Source organism: Juglans microcarpa x Juglans regia, chromosome 6D, assembly GCF_004785595.1.
Source record: "Juglans microcarpa x Juglans regia isolate MS1-56 chromosome 6D, Jm3101_v1.0, whole genome shotgun sequence".
Lineage (NCBI taxonomy): Eukaryota > Viridiplantae > Streptophyta > Magnoliopsida > Fagales > Juglandaceae > Juglans > Juglans microcarpa x Juglans regia.
Genome location: NC_054604.1, coordinates 29,207,534 through 29,221,294, shown reverse-complemented (window position 1 = coordinate 29,221,294; position 13,761 = coordinate 29,207,534). Strand labels below are relative to the sequence as shown.

At 38.4% G+C, this 13,761-nt stretch overlaps 1 protein-coding gene across 4 annotated transcripts in view; it reads left to right on the top strand.

Moving 5' to 3' along the window:
- The first annotated feature begins 299 nt into the window (after nucleotides 1-299).
- Nucleotides 300-13,761, top strand: part of LOC121235785 (cellulose synthase-like protein G3) — a 28,592-nt gene continuing 15,130 nt past the window's right edge. Inside the window, exons 1-6 of one of the 4 annotated variants that reach the window (XM_041132196.1) lie at nucleotides 300-1,002; nucleotides 2,450-2,602; nucleotides 2,826-2,951; nucleotides 3,078-3,521; nucleotides 4,256-4,603; nucleotides 5,849-6,587. In XM_041132196.1, the coding sequence (XP_040988130.1) occupies nucleotides 388-1,002; nucleotides 2,450-2,602; nucleotides 2,826-2,951; nucleotides 3,078-3,521; nucleotides 4,256-4,603; nucleotides 5,849-6,403 (2,241 nt within the window). In that variant the 5' untranslated portion in view covers nucleotides 300-387 and the 3' untranslated portion in view covers nucleotides 6,404-6,587. Of the gene's footprint in view, nucleotides 1,003-2,449; nucleotides 2,603-2,805; nucleotides 2,952-3,077; nucleotides 3,522-4,255; nucleotides 4,604-5,848; nucleotides 6,588-13,761 lie in introns of those variants that run through there. The other 3 variants (XM_041132200.1, XM_041132197.1, XM_041132199.1) reach the window with 3 other exon arrangements.

Below are 13,761 nucleotides of genomic sequence, written 5' to 3'. Positions count from 1 at the left end.
GAGGAAATCGTTATTGGCCAAGGGAAAGATATCCTAAATCGATCGGTACTGCAGAGCACAGTACTCCGGGCCTCATGGACAATGACGCTTTTACGAGGGTAATATGGCTGCAAGTAGTCGCGACTCGCGACGGATCGATTATTGACTCTTTCAGCTTTATTTTAACTTTAATATTTACAATTAAAATTATAAATATATATGGATGATGTTATATCCACTCAGACTAATTATTGTCTTGTAGTAATACTGCGATATATATCAAAACAGTCGTGCAAGAATAAACTTCATTTTCATAATTAAAAAGAAGATTCCAAACAGGCCTATAAACTAAGCCCCGGTTTATCCTTACTGTCAATCCTCTAGAGCTGCTGTACACCACCAAAAGAAATGGATGAGAGCCTGGGTACCTCTCCCGCGCACGCTCCTCTCCTTCACAGGCTTAGGCATGCACGTCGCACAGCCTTCAACCGCATGTTTGCGGCAGTTTACTTCTGTGCCATCCTAGTGCTGCTCTATCGCCATGCACTCAAGCTCATCCTCTCCACCACTTTCGCATCCTTCCTCATCTCCCTCTCCTTTCTCGTCTCCGATACTTTCCTTGCTTTCGTGTGGTTCACTCGTCAGTGTTTTCTCATGACCATCGTTTATCGTGAAGAATATCTTGAAAACCTCCAGAAGGCACTACTCCTAAAAAAATCGTCTTTAGACTTTCCGGCACTAGACGTGTTTATATGCACTGCCGATCCGTACAAGGAGCCGCCGTTAAGGCTGGTGAGCACTGCCTTATCGGTCATGGCTTATGACTATCCAACAGAGAAGATTTCGGTTTATGTATCAGATGATGGGGGATCGCAGGTGACACTCTTTGCTTGCATGGAAGCTGCTAAATTTGCATATCACTGGTTACCATTCTGTAGGAAGAATAATATAATAGAGAGGAGCCCAGAAGCTTATTTTGCAGCAAATCACTCTTCATGGTTCTTTGATACAGATGAGATTCAGGTAATAATGAGTATTTAAATATTTATTAAATATGATAAATTATTAAATTGTGAATAAGATGTTAGCCTATCATTGCTCAATAAATAGAAATGAAATGATATACACACGTCAGTTTACACAATAGTCTACAAAATTGTCGGATCGTGGCATTAGTTTTCTCTTCTTTCTTTCTCTCTTTCTTTTTTTGTTTCTTCTTCTTCTTTTTTATTTTTTTCAATCAAACAAGATGGCGTTGTTGAATCAAGTAAAAGACTAACGTTAGGTATAAGATCTAAATACATAAACATTATATAAGCTTTTTCTAAATAGTAGATCATATTAAGAAAAATTAAAATTTTTCACACTTTTTATAGTGAATCCGTACAAAATCCATTTTCTTTTTAAACTTTTGGGCGAAACTTGTGCATTTGAGATTTCTTTTAATCCACGAGGAAAGCCTAGATCAAAATTTCATACCCAAGCACGAGAGCACCTCACTTGTCTCTCCCAAAATTTCAAATCCAAATCCAGGCCACCACCGTCCACATCGGCACGGTAGGTAATTCTCTATGCTCTAATTGTTGATCTCTCTCTTCCAGAAATCCCCGTTCCGGCCTTCACGCAGAGATATGAGAACCAATCTCAGACTTTTAACAATTTCAGAAAACCCAGACTTTACCAAGACTCTACATAATTATAAGCCTTCACATTAACGGAAACCAAGCTGCTTGCTTAGCCAAAAAGAGTACGAAGATCAGGAAAAAGGTGTTTGCTTTGCCCCATACATGCACGACAACGAAGCGTGCTCCAAGACATGATAAATATGGCCGACAGAGATAATTAAGTACCTAACCACAATAATTGTCGCTTCTATTTTTTGGGAAGCTTATTTGGACGTTTCCAACCATTAGTTCATTAAGAAAAATTAAAGAGTAATTTTGTGGGCACAAAGTCAATGTTAATCTTGCCACGTCTATTAATATCATCTACCATGTTTCGCATATTATATGATTAATTATATTACATTTATAACTATATAATATATATATATATTGTTAAATCAACATACTATATAAATGGGCCCATTAATCCCACTTAATGTGTAATAGGAAACACTTGAGTAGTGTTATATGAAAACTTTTATACCACACATTATCCATATGGTATAATTTGATTTTTAATATTCACAATTTTAAATTTGTCTTTCAAATCAAATTATGTCACTTGAATGGTGTATGGCGTAAAAGTTTCAAATAGATTTATTATTTAGACATTAATCAATGCCTCAATTGTTGAATATGGTCATGATAATTGTCCCTTAAATATTTCCGTATATTTCAATTCCTCTACATTCTATTGAGAAATTCTCTGTGTTTGATTTTGTAGGGTTAGACGTAGGATTATCTCATTGTCGATTCGTTTATTAACTTATTAGTACTCCTCTTGTTCTCAACGTATGATATCACAGAAAATGTATGAAAGCATGAAACAAAGGATAGAGAAAGTCCTTGAGAAGGGGAAAGTTGGTGAAGAGTATATCACCGAGGAACTAGAGCGCAAGGCTTTCAGCAAATGGGCAGATCATGGATTTACTCGACAAGACCATCCCACTGTCATCCAGGTACATACATTTATCGTTTGAGTAGCGTTATATATATATATATATATATATACACACTTACAGTTTTACATATAAGACTGATTGTATTAGTTTTTTTACTGACATGTCAGTACGATTGTTATGTAAGTAAAAATTATAAGTACAAATAATATTTTTCTTATCGTATTAAGTTGATTAGTTCCTAATTGGATATTAATTGGCAGCTTAAATCAACCATGGGCAGGTCTTATTAGAGAGTTGCAAAAACAAAGACGCGACCAACCATTCGATGCCAAACCTCATCTATGTGTCTAGGGAAAAGAGCAGGACTTCATCCCACAATTTCAAGGCAGGTGCCCTCAACGTCATGGTAAGCTCAATTTCCAGTATCTACACCAAAATGCTCCACAATTTTATTCCAGTTAACAGTTTTTTATCATTAATTTTCATGTATATATTTATAATTTTGCTTTCTATTTTTCATCATGTATTGAAGCTTCGAGTGTCAGCCACCATGACCAACGCACCCATAATCCTCAACTTGGATTGTGACATGTATTCTAATGACCCACGAACACCTCTTCGTGCATTGTGTTACCTATTAGATCCTAAACTCAAGTCCCAATTAGCATATGTTCAATTCCCTCAAATCTTTCATGGGATCAACAAGAACGATACTTATAGTTGTGAATATAAAAGAGAGTTTTGTTGTAATCCCTTGGGATTGGACGGAATGTTGGGCCCTACTTATGTTGGAACTGGATGTTTCTTCAACCGACGAGCTTTCTTTGGCGGCCCATCCGCCATTGTGCCATCGGAGATCCCCGAAGTTGGCCCCGACAGTGTTGTCAACATGTTCATCCAATCCCAACCGATTTTGGAATTGGCACACAAGGTTGCAGGGTGTAACTATGAGTACAAGACCAAATGGGGTTATGAGGTAAGCTTTTATTTTTTATTATTATTTAGCACCATAGTGTCAATTAGTAGCTTTGAATTATATAAAAAACTACAGATTTGAGCTCATTTTATCTGGAGTAGTTTAAACCTTAAAATTTACTAGGAAGCAAGACCTGCTATTTATCAATTTTACCATTTTTTTTTAAACTTTTTAATAGTTTTTTTTTTTAATTATACGTGTCAAATAGTGATGGAGGGTGATAGAGGCTGATCTGATCAAATTCAGAATCATAACAAGCAAATGTTTAAAAAAGGTAAATAAACTAGTACAAATGGTAAACCGCAAACTATTTCAGTACTCGATCATAAACCTCTTTGAAAAAAAGTGTACCTTTTATAGCACATGGTTCAATCATCAATTAAACAATGATCTTGGAAAGCTCTTAGTTTTTTCTTATTGTCTCTCATTTAATTGGAAATGAATTGATCATTTTAATTAAATTGTGTTTAAATTTTGGAAAGAGATAGACGTAAAATGTAGATTCTACAACATTTAATGCAACACGCATAGAGGTATGAACTCCAGATATGCATTTAATACTATACATATTTCACTTTGTATTGAACCATTCAATTCATGCAAACAATCAAGAATCTCAATCCACTTAAATTGTATGCTAATATAACAAGATATTTGTAGAGCACTGGAATTCAAAAGGAGAATTATGGTTTGAATAAGAATAAATGGATTGGATGTACAAATTGGATATATAGGTGGGCTTTAGATATGGATCACTGAATGAGGACTTCTTCACGGGGTTTCGGCTACAATGCGAGGGATGGAGGTCCATATTTTGCAACCCTAAGAGGGCAGCCTTTTTGGGTGATGCACCAATCAACCTTGTCGATGTCCTAAACCAACTCCAACGATGGTCCATTGGCTTTCTCCAGGTTATGTTCTCCAGTTTTAGTCCCTTAACCTTCGGTACTAGATATTTGGGCCCTCTTATGGGCCTTGCCTACACTCATTATTGTTTATGGCCCACCTGGTTTATTCCTCTCACCATCTATGCGTTCCTCCCTCAACTATGCCTTCTCCATGGACTTTCTATATTTCCAAAGGTATGCTTTTTACAGGTTACAGATTTTTATTTTTAATTTTTTTTATAGCATTCTCGGTTTAGGCAAGTTTAGTTATTATGTCAATTTTTACCCTTTGACTAATCACTCAAAACTTGAATTACATATTGGATTAGCCCTATCACTTTTTATAATAATGAAATAATGTTATTTTTTTAATTACTTTATCTACTTATTTAATGCATTATTTATTTTTAAATACTCTTTATTTTTATTTTCATAATTTCCAACAATCTATGTATTAAAATACATAAAATATATCTATCAACCTAAATTAACTTCATTTTCAAACACAAAATATTAAAATATATACAAAATATATTTACAAAAGAGTGAGAAATAATATAAAATTCATTTGGCTAAGTTACTTAGCTCAACATATTGACATACTAAATTTACATACCAATGCCTAAATTTTAGCTAAAGTTGGAAGCCTAAGCGATACTCCTACTAATATAAGTCTCTTTTTTTTGAATAGAAAAATATTACTAACACATTTCCATATATATAGCTTTTGAACTTTAAGAAATTGATAATGTTATACACAATCTTGAAGTGTGTAGTCCCACTGCATACTCCATTTGATAAAAAAAGTTGGGGCCACTATTAAAAAAATAACTTTTCCATATGGGTTCTAGATTTACCCATTTATTTTCAAAGGGAGTAGGTAGAGACTGCACACTCTAGAATTGCAAATATAATTTATCTTAAAAAAATTTAATTATCGAGCTTTTAAGGGTTTATTTATTTATTTTTAAAATCAATTTTCTTTTAATATAAATTTGATATTAGATTTTGAATTTGAACAAAACCCAAACATTATCTTTTGAAAAATATGATTATTACAGATTTGTTTGGTAGTCAAAGGGGAGGGGGCTGTTTTAATTATTTTATTTTTTTGGTGATAATCCTAAAAACCTAGTTGACAGAAAATTTTAATTAATCCATTCGCTCAATCGTTTCAATGATGTAAACTAAACCTCTCCTTTTGAGTTTCGACCTTTTATCCATTTGGGTTTTACTTATGAGAAATGATTTGTACAAACCTCAAATAGATAAGCCACATACAAGCCCTTGTAAAAAAGTAGACCCTACCTTAAAAAAGTGTAAAACAAATTATTATTTATTAGTGGGACTCATTATTTTACAAAAGACTTGTATGAGACTTGTCTATTTGAGGCTTATATCTAACATTACTCTTTACTTATTGGTGAAAATATGTTCCAGCTGTCAGAGCCATATTTTATCTTGTATGTGTTTCTTGTCCTTGGAGCCTATGGACAAGCTCTCCTTGAATTTTTGATAGGGGAAGGAACAGTTCAAAAGTGGTGGAACGAGCAGAGAATGTGGATGATAAGAGGGCTCTCAGCCTTTGGGTATGGATGCATCGAGTTCTTCCTCAAATGTTTGGGCATTTCCACCTATGGTTTCGGTTTGACCAGCAAAGTGATTGATGATGAACAAAGCAAAAGATATGGACTAGGTATGTTCGAGTTTGGAGCCTCATCAAACATGTTTGTGCCACTAATAACGGCAGCCATTATCAACTTGGTATCATTTCTTATGGGGCTTTTACAAGTTCTAAGAGGCTGCAAAATGGAGGGTCTGTTTCTACAGATGTTCTTAGCAGGTTTTGTAGTGCTGAATGCCTTGCCAATTTACGAAGCCATGGTCTTGAGGAATGATAAAGGAAGAATACCATTCAAAATTACTGCAACATCAACATGTCTAGCTTTGGCTCTTTATGGGCTAGTTTCTCTTCTTCTTGGGAATCGAAATTAGCAGATTTGTTTTTTACTGTCTAAACTATTCTTGCCCTGATATGAGTGGAACACTACATAATTTATGATCTGTAACCTTTTGGAAAATTATATAGGCCAGCCTTTGTGCTATGTGGTTGCGAGAGCTCAAAATAAGTATAGCAGAAGTTGAATGTCTTGTGAAAAAGCAACTGGGAATTATAGCATTTTTCATTGCATTTCCTACTATTTTGCATTTCTGCTGTTGCAACTTGCATGGTGTCTAGACTCTATTGTTTCCTATTTATTTTTAGTCTAAGCAAGCTCTATAGATAATGATTAACAGATAGAGGAATATGAATAGTTGGTGGGGGACCACGACAAACACTCATAAAAACTAGAAAAACACAAAAGAAAATAAAAAGACGGGCATTGGAAACAAATAAATGTTCCCTAACTTTCCCCCCAAGGGGAAGATGCATAAAATGTCAATCTTAGTAAAATCCTATAATCGGATTATGAACCCAAAGCCAGAGATGATGGTGGTTGGTGGATTGCACTTCATTGTTCAGGAGCAATCGTTGGGGAGATCGACTTCCCCGTTCTCACAATCCTTGGGTGACGGAAGATAGCTCTTATATTAAAGTGCTAGATAAAAAATTGAACCGCTTCACGTTACACACCATCGCAAATTTCTGCACTCTCCTAAAAGGATACATGGGGTTCTCATGTTTAGGGCTGAAGTAAAAAAGATGGAGCTCGTGGGTTGTGACATGAAGAGACTGCTAAGGGATAATGAGAGTGGTAGTGATAGTTGGACCGTTAGCGGATCTTTTTTTTTTTTTTGGATATAATCATATAAGGGTATCTTATCTCCTAATTTTAGGAAAATGACTAAGAAAGAGGCAAAAATCCTTTTGGAAGAATTCCTAGAAACTCTGAAATCTACACTGGCACACGTTGGCCATGTCATGATTGTGTGGGGCAAATATGAAGGATCTGAGGGCGGGAATTGATTGGGCCAGTGCGTTTAGTGGATATAGCTTCAAGGAAGGGAGGTGTGTGGTCACCACATGCCACTTTCGGCCGCTTGTGAGGAATACGTGCCCACTTTCAGATTTTGTTTTTGGGTCGTGTCTGGAACCAGAAATTCGGGTGAATTTCGGTGGTGATTTGTTCGGATTGAATCCTAGCGGATAATATAAAATCGGATCCGGTTAGGATCCGGTTATGGATCTGGTTATATAACCGGGTCTTATCTAAAAACAATACAAAAATTAATTTAATTTTTTCAAATCTCAAAACAAAAATAATATATAAAAATTATATTCTAATAATATTTTAATTTTATAATATTTTTATTCAATTTTTTATCTCTTCTCCGTCAAAACTCCATAAAACTTTTTTTTTTTAAGAAGAGACGAAGGCCACCTGTCCATGAGTGACCCCCTACTAATTTTATTAAAAGCCCTCACTTGTGGCGGAGGAAAACCGTGGTAACATGCAGGACCTTTGGGATTTACAGAAATTCAAATAAAACATCCCAAAAATCAACCTTTAAAAAATAAGCAAATAAACGATACAACAAACTATAAAAACCATAAAGCAAACTAAACAAGCCTAAACAACCAAAAAAAAAACTAATTCCGTAAACAAGGTAAACCCAATTTATCAAGATGAAGGATACCTCTCAATGTCCGTGGCAAATTCCGATAACCTTCGTAAGTCAAATTCCAACCCAACTCGGCTTGCTGTGCTAGAAAATCCGCTGCTCGATTAGCTTCCCAAAATTGATGCACAACCATAAAATTAACTCCTTCCAGAGCCGAAAGTAAATCATCCCAATAATCCCATAAATACCACAACGTACACTTACCCGCATGAAGCCAATCCACAACCACCTTAGAATCACTTTCAATAATGACATTAAACAAATTAAGCCGTTTACAAAGCCCAACACCCTCTGTAATAGCTCTTAACTCAGCCCCATTATTAGTACCTTGGCCAAAATGCACAGAATAAACTCCCCGTACCGTACCAACATCATCTCTAATCACACCCCCTCTGCCTGAATTCCCAGGATTGCCACGACAGCTCCCATCCGAGTTAAGTTTGAACCAGCCTGCAGGAGGTCTCTACCAGGCCACCAATTGATTCTGATGGCTCCACTAAACTAAAAGGTCTAATTGTAGTTCCTGCAAAATCTTCTTGTCCTGCATAGATAGAGAAGTAGAAACATTGAGATCCCCAGCAAGACAACAAAGCCAGTATTTAACTGACCACCATACACGAGTAGCACTGTCATGTACCCCTTCCATTCTAGCTTTACACCTTCTGATCCAAAGTTGCCAAGATATCAAGCACGGTAATAAACCAGTAAGGACGCCTTTAGCAGAAGCCTTCTTAGCACAACGAAACCAAACCAAGATTCTAGCTTTCCAACGCATCTGATGCATACAAGGAACACCCAACAAAGTGCTCGCAAACTCCCAGACCTGCGTTGCCACTTCACCACTACACAAAACATGATCAATGCTCTCACCAGCCTTCTGAACATAGCAGTCGCAAGCCGAAGCAAGTGCAACCCCTCTAGCCTGCACCCGCTCATCTACTGCCAGACAACTATAATATGCTTTCCAAACACAAATGGAAACGCGTTTAGGTAACAAGCGGTGCCAAATCCATTCCTCTTCGTGCAGTTATTCCCCTTTCTTTCTAATCACATCCCATGCACTGGCAGTGGAGAACCTACCATCTTTGGACGGCATCCACACAAAAGTATTAGAACCTGAATTACCCGCATGTGAGTTTTGAAGGATTTCCAGGGTGGTATTTTCCCTAACTAGACCTATCAAAAGATCCACGTCCCAAGCGTCATCACGCCAACAATCATTTATCCGAAGGTTAGAATTTATAATGTCCTCTACCTGCACAGAAAGAGGCCCTGAAGCTAACCACCTATCATACCAAAAAGAAGTGTTGCCTCCTCGTACAATAATTTTGACATTATTGTAGACCTCAGGCAAGACAGCTAAAATGGACCTCCATAAACGAGACCCTCGATGACTCCCAACAACTAAAGAAAAGTGTCTATCCTTAATGTACTTTGCACGGAAAAAATCCGTCCACAGAGAGTCAGTGGCCATCAATCTAAACGCAGATTTCATATGAAGAGCAAGTTGAACCTCTTTGAAGTTTTTCACACCCAATCCACCCTCCCCCGTAGGCAAACACAATTTCAGCCAAGCATGCCATTTCATCTTATTAACATCGTTGACTTGCCCCCAGAAAAAAACTCGACAAGAGAGAGTTGATACGAGCAATGGAAGTCAAAGGCACATTAATCACCGATAGAATATGAACAGGCATACTCACAAGCACATGTCTCAGAAGGATCAATCTACCCCCTTGAGAAAGTAGTTTGAATTTCCAACCTGCTACCTTCTTCCTAACTTTCTCCACAAAAGGCTCAATGATTCTAGTCGTTAATCTTCCCGACACAATCGGAGCCCCTAAATAGGTGACCGGGAATTTTCCCTCTCGAAAACCAGTAATTCTCAATAATGCACGAATTCGAGAAGAAGAGATGTGCTTGGACAGAAAAATAACATATTTTTCTTTGCTAATTAACTGCCTAGACCAACCTTCATAAACACTAAGTATCTCGACAAGTCTCTTAATGGACCGTTTACCACCATTCACAAAAATCAGAAGATCATCTGCATATAATAAGTGAGAGATCAAAGGAGCACCTACCGGATGGTGAAACCTGCCAATTCTACCTTCTTCAAAACTCTTTTTAAGAAGCCGTGTCAAAACTTCTTCCATCACGATGAATAAATAAGGAGATAGAGGGTCTCCTTGCCGTAGGCCGCGATTAGGTTGGAAGAAACCTTTAAAAGTACCATTCATCATTACAAAAAACCAAGGCGATTTTATACATTCCCCAACTAACCGACAAAAACTAGTGGAAAAACCAAAAGCTTTTAAAACGTTTAGTAGAAAACCCCAATCAACACGATCATAGGCCTTGGCCATATCAATTTTAACCATCACGTTGCCACCCAAAACTTTCTTATTCAAAGAATGAACCATTTCCTGTACAAGCGTAATATTTTCAAAAATGCTTCTACCAGGCACAAAAGCACCCTGTTCGGGAGAAACAAGCTTGTGAATAATCCATGTCATTCTTTTAACAAGGATTTTCGAAAAAATCTTATAAGCCACCGAGCATAGACTTATAGGGCGAAATTTATCAAAAGTCCTTGGATCCTGAACTTTTGGAATAAGCACAATAAAGGAGGAGGAAAACAACCTGGGCAATGGCATCCCACTAAAGAATTCACGTGCCGCCTCGATCACATCCTTTTTAATAATATCCCAGCACTCAATATAGAATGTTGAACCAAAACCATAAGGGCCAGGAGTGTTATGCTTAGGAATGGAGATAATTGCATCTTTAACTTCCTCCTCAGACTGTAGCACACAGAGCATCTCATTATCCGCTTCTGAGATCTTAGAACTAATTAAAGGAGACAAATCTGCAAGCTCCACCCTCGTGCCCCCTATAAGAAAATCATGAAAATAATTAGTGGCACCTTGGTGTATAGCCTCGGCCGTCTCTAAGACCCTTCCATCCGAGAGCACCATATGGGAAATAAATCCTTGCTTGCGCCGTTGGTTTATAACCGAGTGAAAGAAACGAGTATTCTGATCCACCTCAGTTAACCAAGTCTTCTTGGCAATTTGACTAAGGCGTGTAGCCTCTCTTTGCTCCCAACATTGCATCTCAATTTTAGTCACTAAATATTCAGCTCCAACATCCTGAGAGTACCCAAGTTGAAGTTGACGTTCAAGATTTTCTAATCTCGCCTCCAGGTCCTGAATAATAATCTCCACTTTACCAAAAGTATTTTTGTTCCAAGCTCGTAAGGCCAACTTGGTTCTCTTGAGATGTATGGCCAGTTTCAAAAGGTTGTTGCCGAATCCTGTCTATTCCATGCCTCTTTAACACAAGCCAGAAAACCATCATGAGAGCACCACATATTCTGAAACCTGAAAGGGGAAGGACCATATGAAGAATGAGGCCAATCAAAATGCACAACCATAGGGCAGTGGTCGGAGGTTTTCCTTTTCAAATACTCCAGATGCGCATAAAGAAACTGAGTGATGCAAGCATTATTAATGACTGCCCTATCAAATTTAGCCCAGCTTCTAGAACTTTCCTCATGCCCATTGCACCAAGACATAGGATTCCCACCACTGGAAAGATCAACAAGGCCACACTGATCAAGGCAGTCATTAAACTCTGCCATAGAAGTCAGTGGTCGAGAGTTGCCACCAATACGCTCTAAATCATTGCGAATGATATTAAAATCCCCCACAACAACCCAGGGTTGCTCCACCACCTGAACCTCGGCAAGTTCCCTCCATAAACCTCTTCTGTCAACTTGAGAACATTTAGCATAAACAAAAGAAACAAAATTCTTTTGTTGTCTACATTAAACCATCCCGTAATCAATTGAGCCGAGCAACATGAAAATTCAAAAATATCAGACTCTCTCCAAAAAAGCCAAAGCTTCCCTCCTTCAACCACATTAGAATACCAATGATGAAAATTAAGGAAACTACCAAGTTCATACATACGAACCTCTTCCGCAAACGGTTCCGATATTGCAACCAGAGAAACACTATACTTTGTCACTAAACTCTTCAGATGTTTTCTAGACTGACCGAGGCACCGCACGTTCCAATAAAAAATGGATTCAATCATAAATTAAACTTTTCAGACCGGGTGGGAACCTGTTGTGATTTACGCACTGCCTTACCTATTAGCTCCTTTGGTGTTCTAGAAATATGACTCGGTTCCACATCTGACTCGTAGCCTTTGGTCCCCAAAACCGATGGAATTTCCCCCTCCCCTCGGTCAGAAACAAAACCTTGCACAAACGCAACCCCTTGAGCTTCCTCATCTTGCAGCAAACCAGCAACTCCTGCATGACTAGCAATGCTATGCGGACGCACCGAATTGGACGTCAAAACAGGACTGCCCAGCTCAACAGGACTTACCATAATTTCATGGAAAACAGGACTACATCGAACAACATTGCACCTAAACTCCTCACCCTCCGCCTCATTGCACTGAACATTACTCACCACGTCCTCATGCAAATCTCCATTCTGCACCATAGCTTGCGCCAACACACCCTTGCTCGATGCCTCAGGCACATCCTTTGGCACCTCAACTGGCACAAAATTTTGCAGCACCATCTGCTGCACATTTTCTTGCACATCCAGCACAACCTGTCCGCTAACCGCAGTCTGCGCTGATAACTTCTCTGCCTCCCCTTCCACTAACTGGTTATGAGCCTCTGTATTATTTGGTAAAACCACAATCTGCCCAGAACCTTGCAACTCATGCACCGCCTGGCTATCAACCACAGATATCTTCTCCGCCTCCCCTACAACTACTTGTTTAGGTTCCTCTGTAATAGGTAGTTCCGACTGAATCTCCGGGGACTCGCCCTTACTAGGTTTAACTACTTGTTGCCAGATCGGTTTTTCCTTCCTTTGACCCTCAGCCTTTCGTCTCTCACCAACCCTACAGACCATAGAAGTATGTCCTTGACGATAACATTTGTGACAATAGAATCCAGATTTTTCATACCGTACCTTCTGCTAAATAATCTTCGATGGGGAAAAAACAATGGGAAAACCCTGCCTCGGTTCCACTGATAAATCCACTTATACACGAATTCTAGCACCTGATGCTCTCGTTCTGTTAAGGGTAGCATTGTCAGTCTCAAGATAGTGTCCAAATCGAGTAGCTAGGATCTGCAAACAATCCTTTCGATATAAGTGCATCGGCAAACCTGGTAAGTAGATCCATTGAGGAGCCAACGGTGATTCCTTAGCAAAATCAAAATCTTTCGTCCATTTGAACAAACGGAAAACAGAGCCCTCCAAAAGTCTCCCTTTACATGCCCATCCATGCACAAAGTCACGTTCATTCTTCATCTGAATGAGCACATGCAAATCATCCATAAAACTGATTGTAGGAATATCTACCAATCCCCACGTATTAACCACTGCCAAACGGATCTTATCGATAGAGGGACAAGTACGCATAAACTTCATGACGAGAGCGAAATGGAAATCCTCTACCACCTTCACCATTTCAGGTTCTGTAAAAATAAACCCCAGATCACCGTTAATATCCACTGGGAAACGTATAGGAATTTTGAAACCAGCGGATTCTCCCGATTTAACTAATGCCTGGGCATAAGAAGGACCAGTTACAGCATTCCCCGCCGACGACAACGCCATCAGAGGGGCAGGGGACGTCGGCTCAAGGCAGCCCTAGGAGCAGAATTCGAAAAAACAAAACAAAAAAGGAAAGTT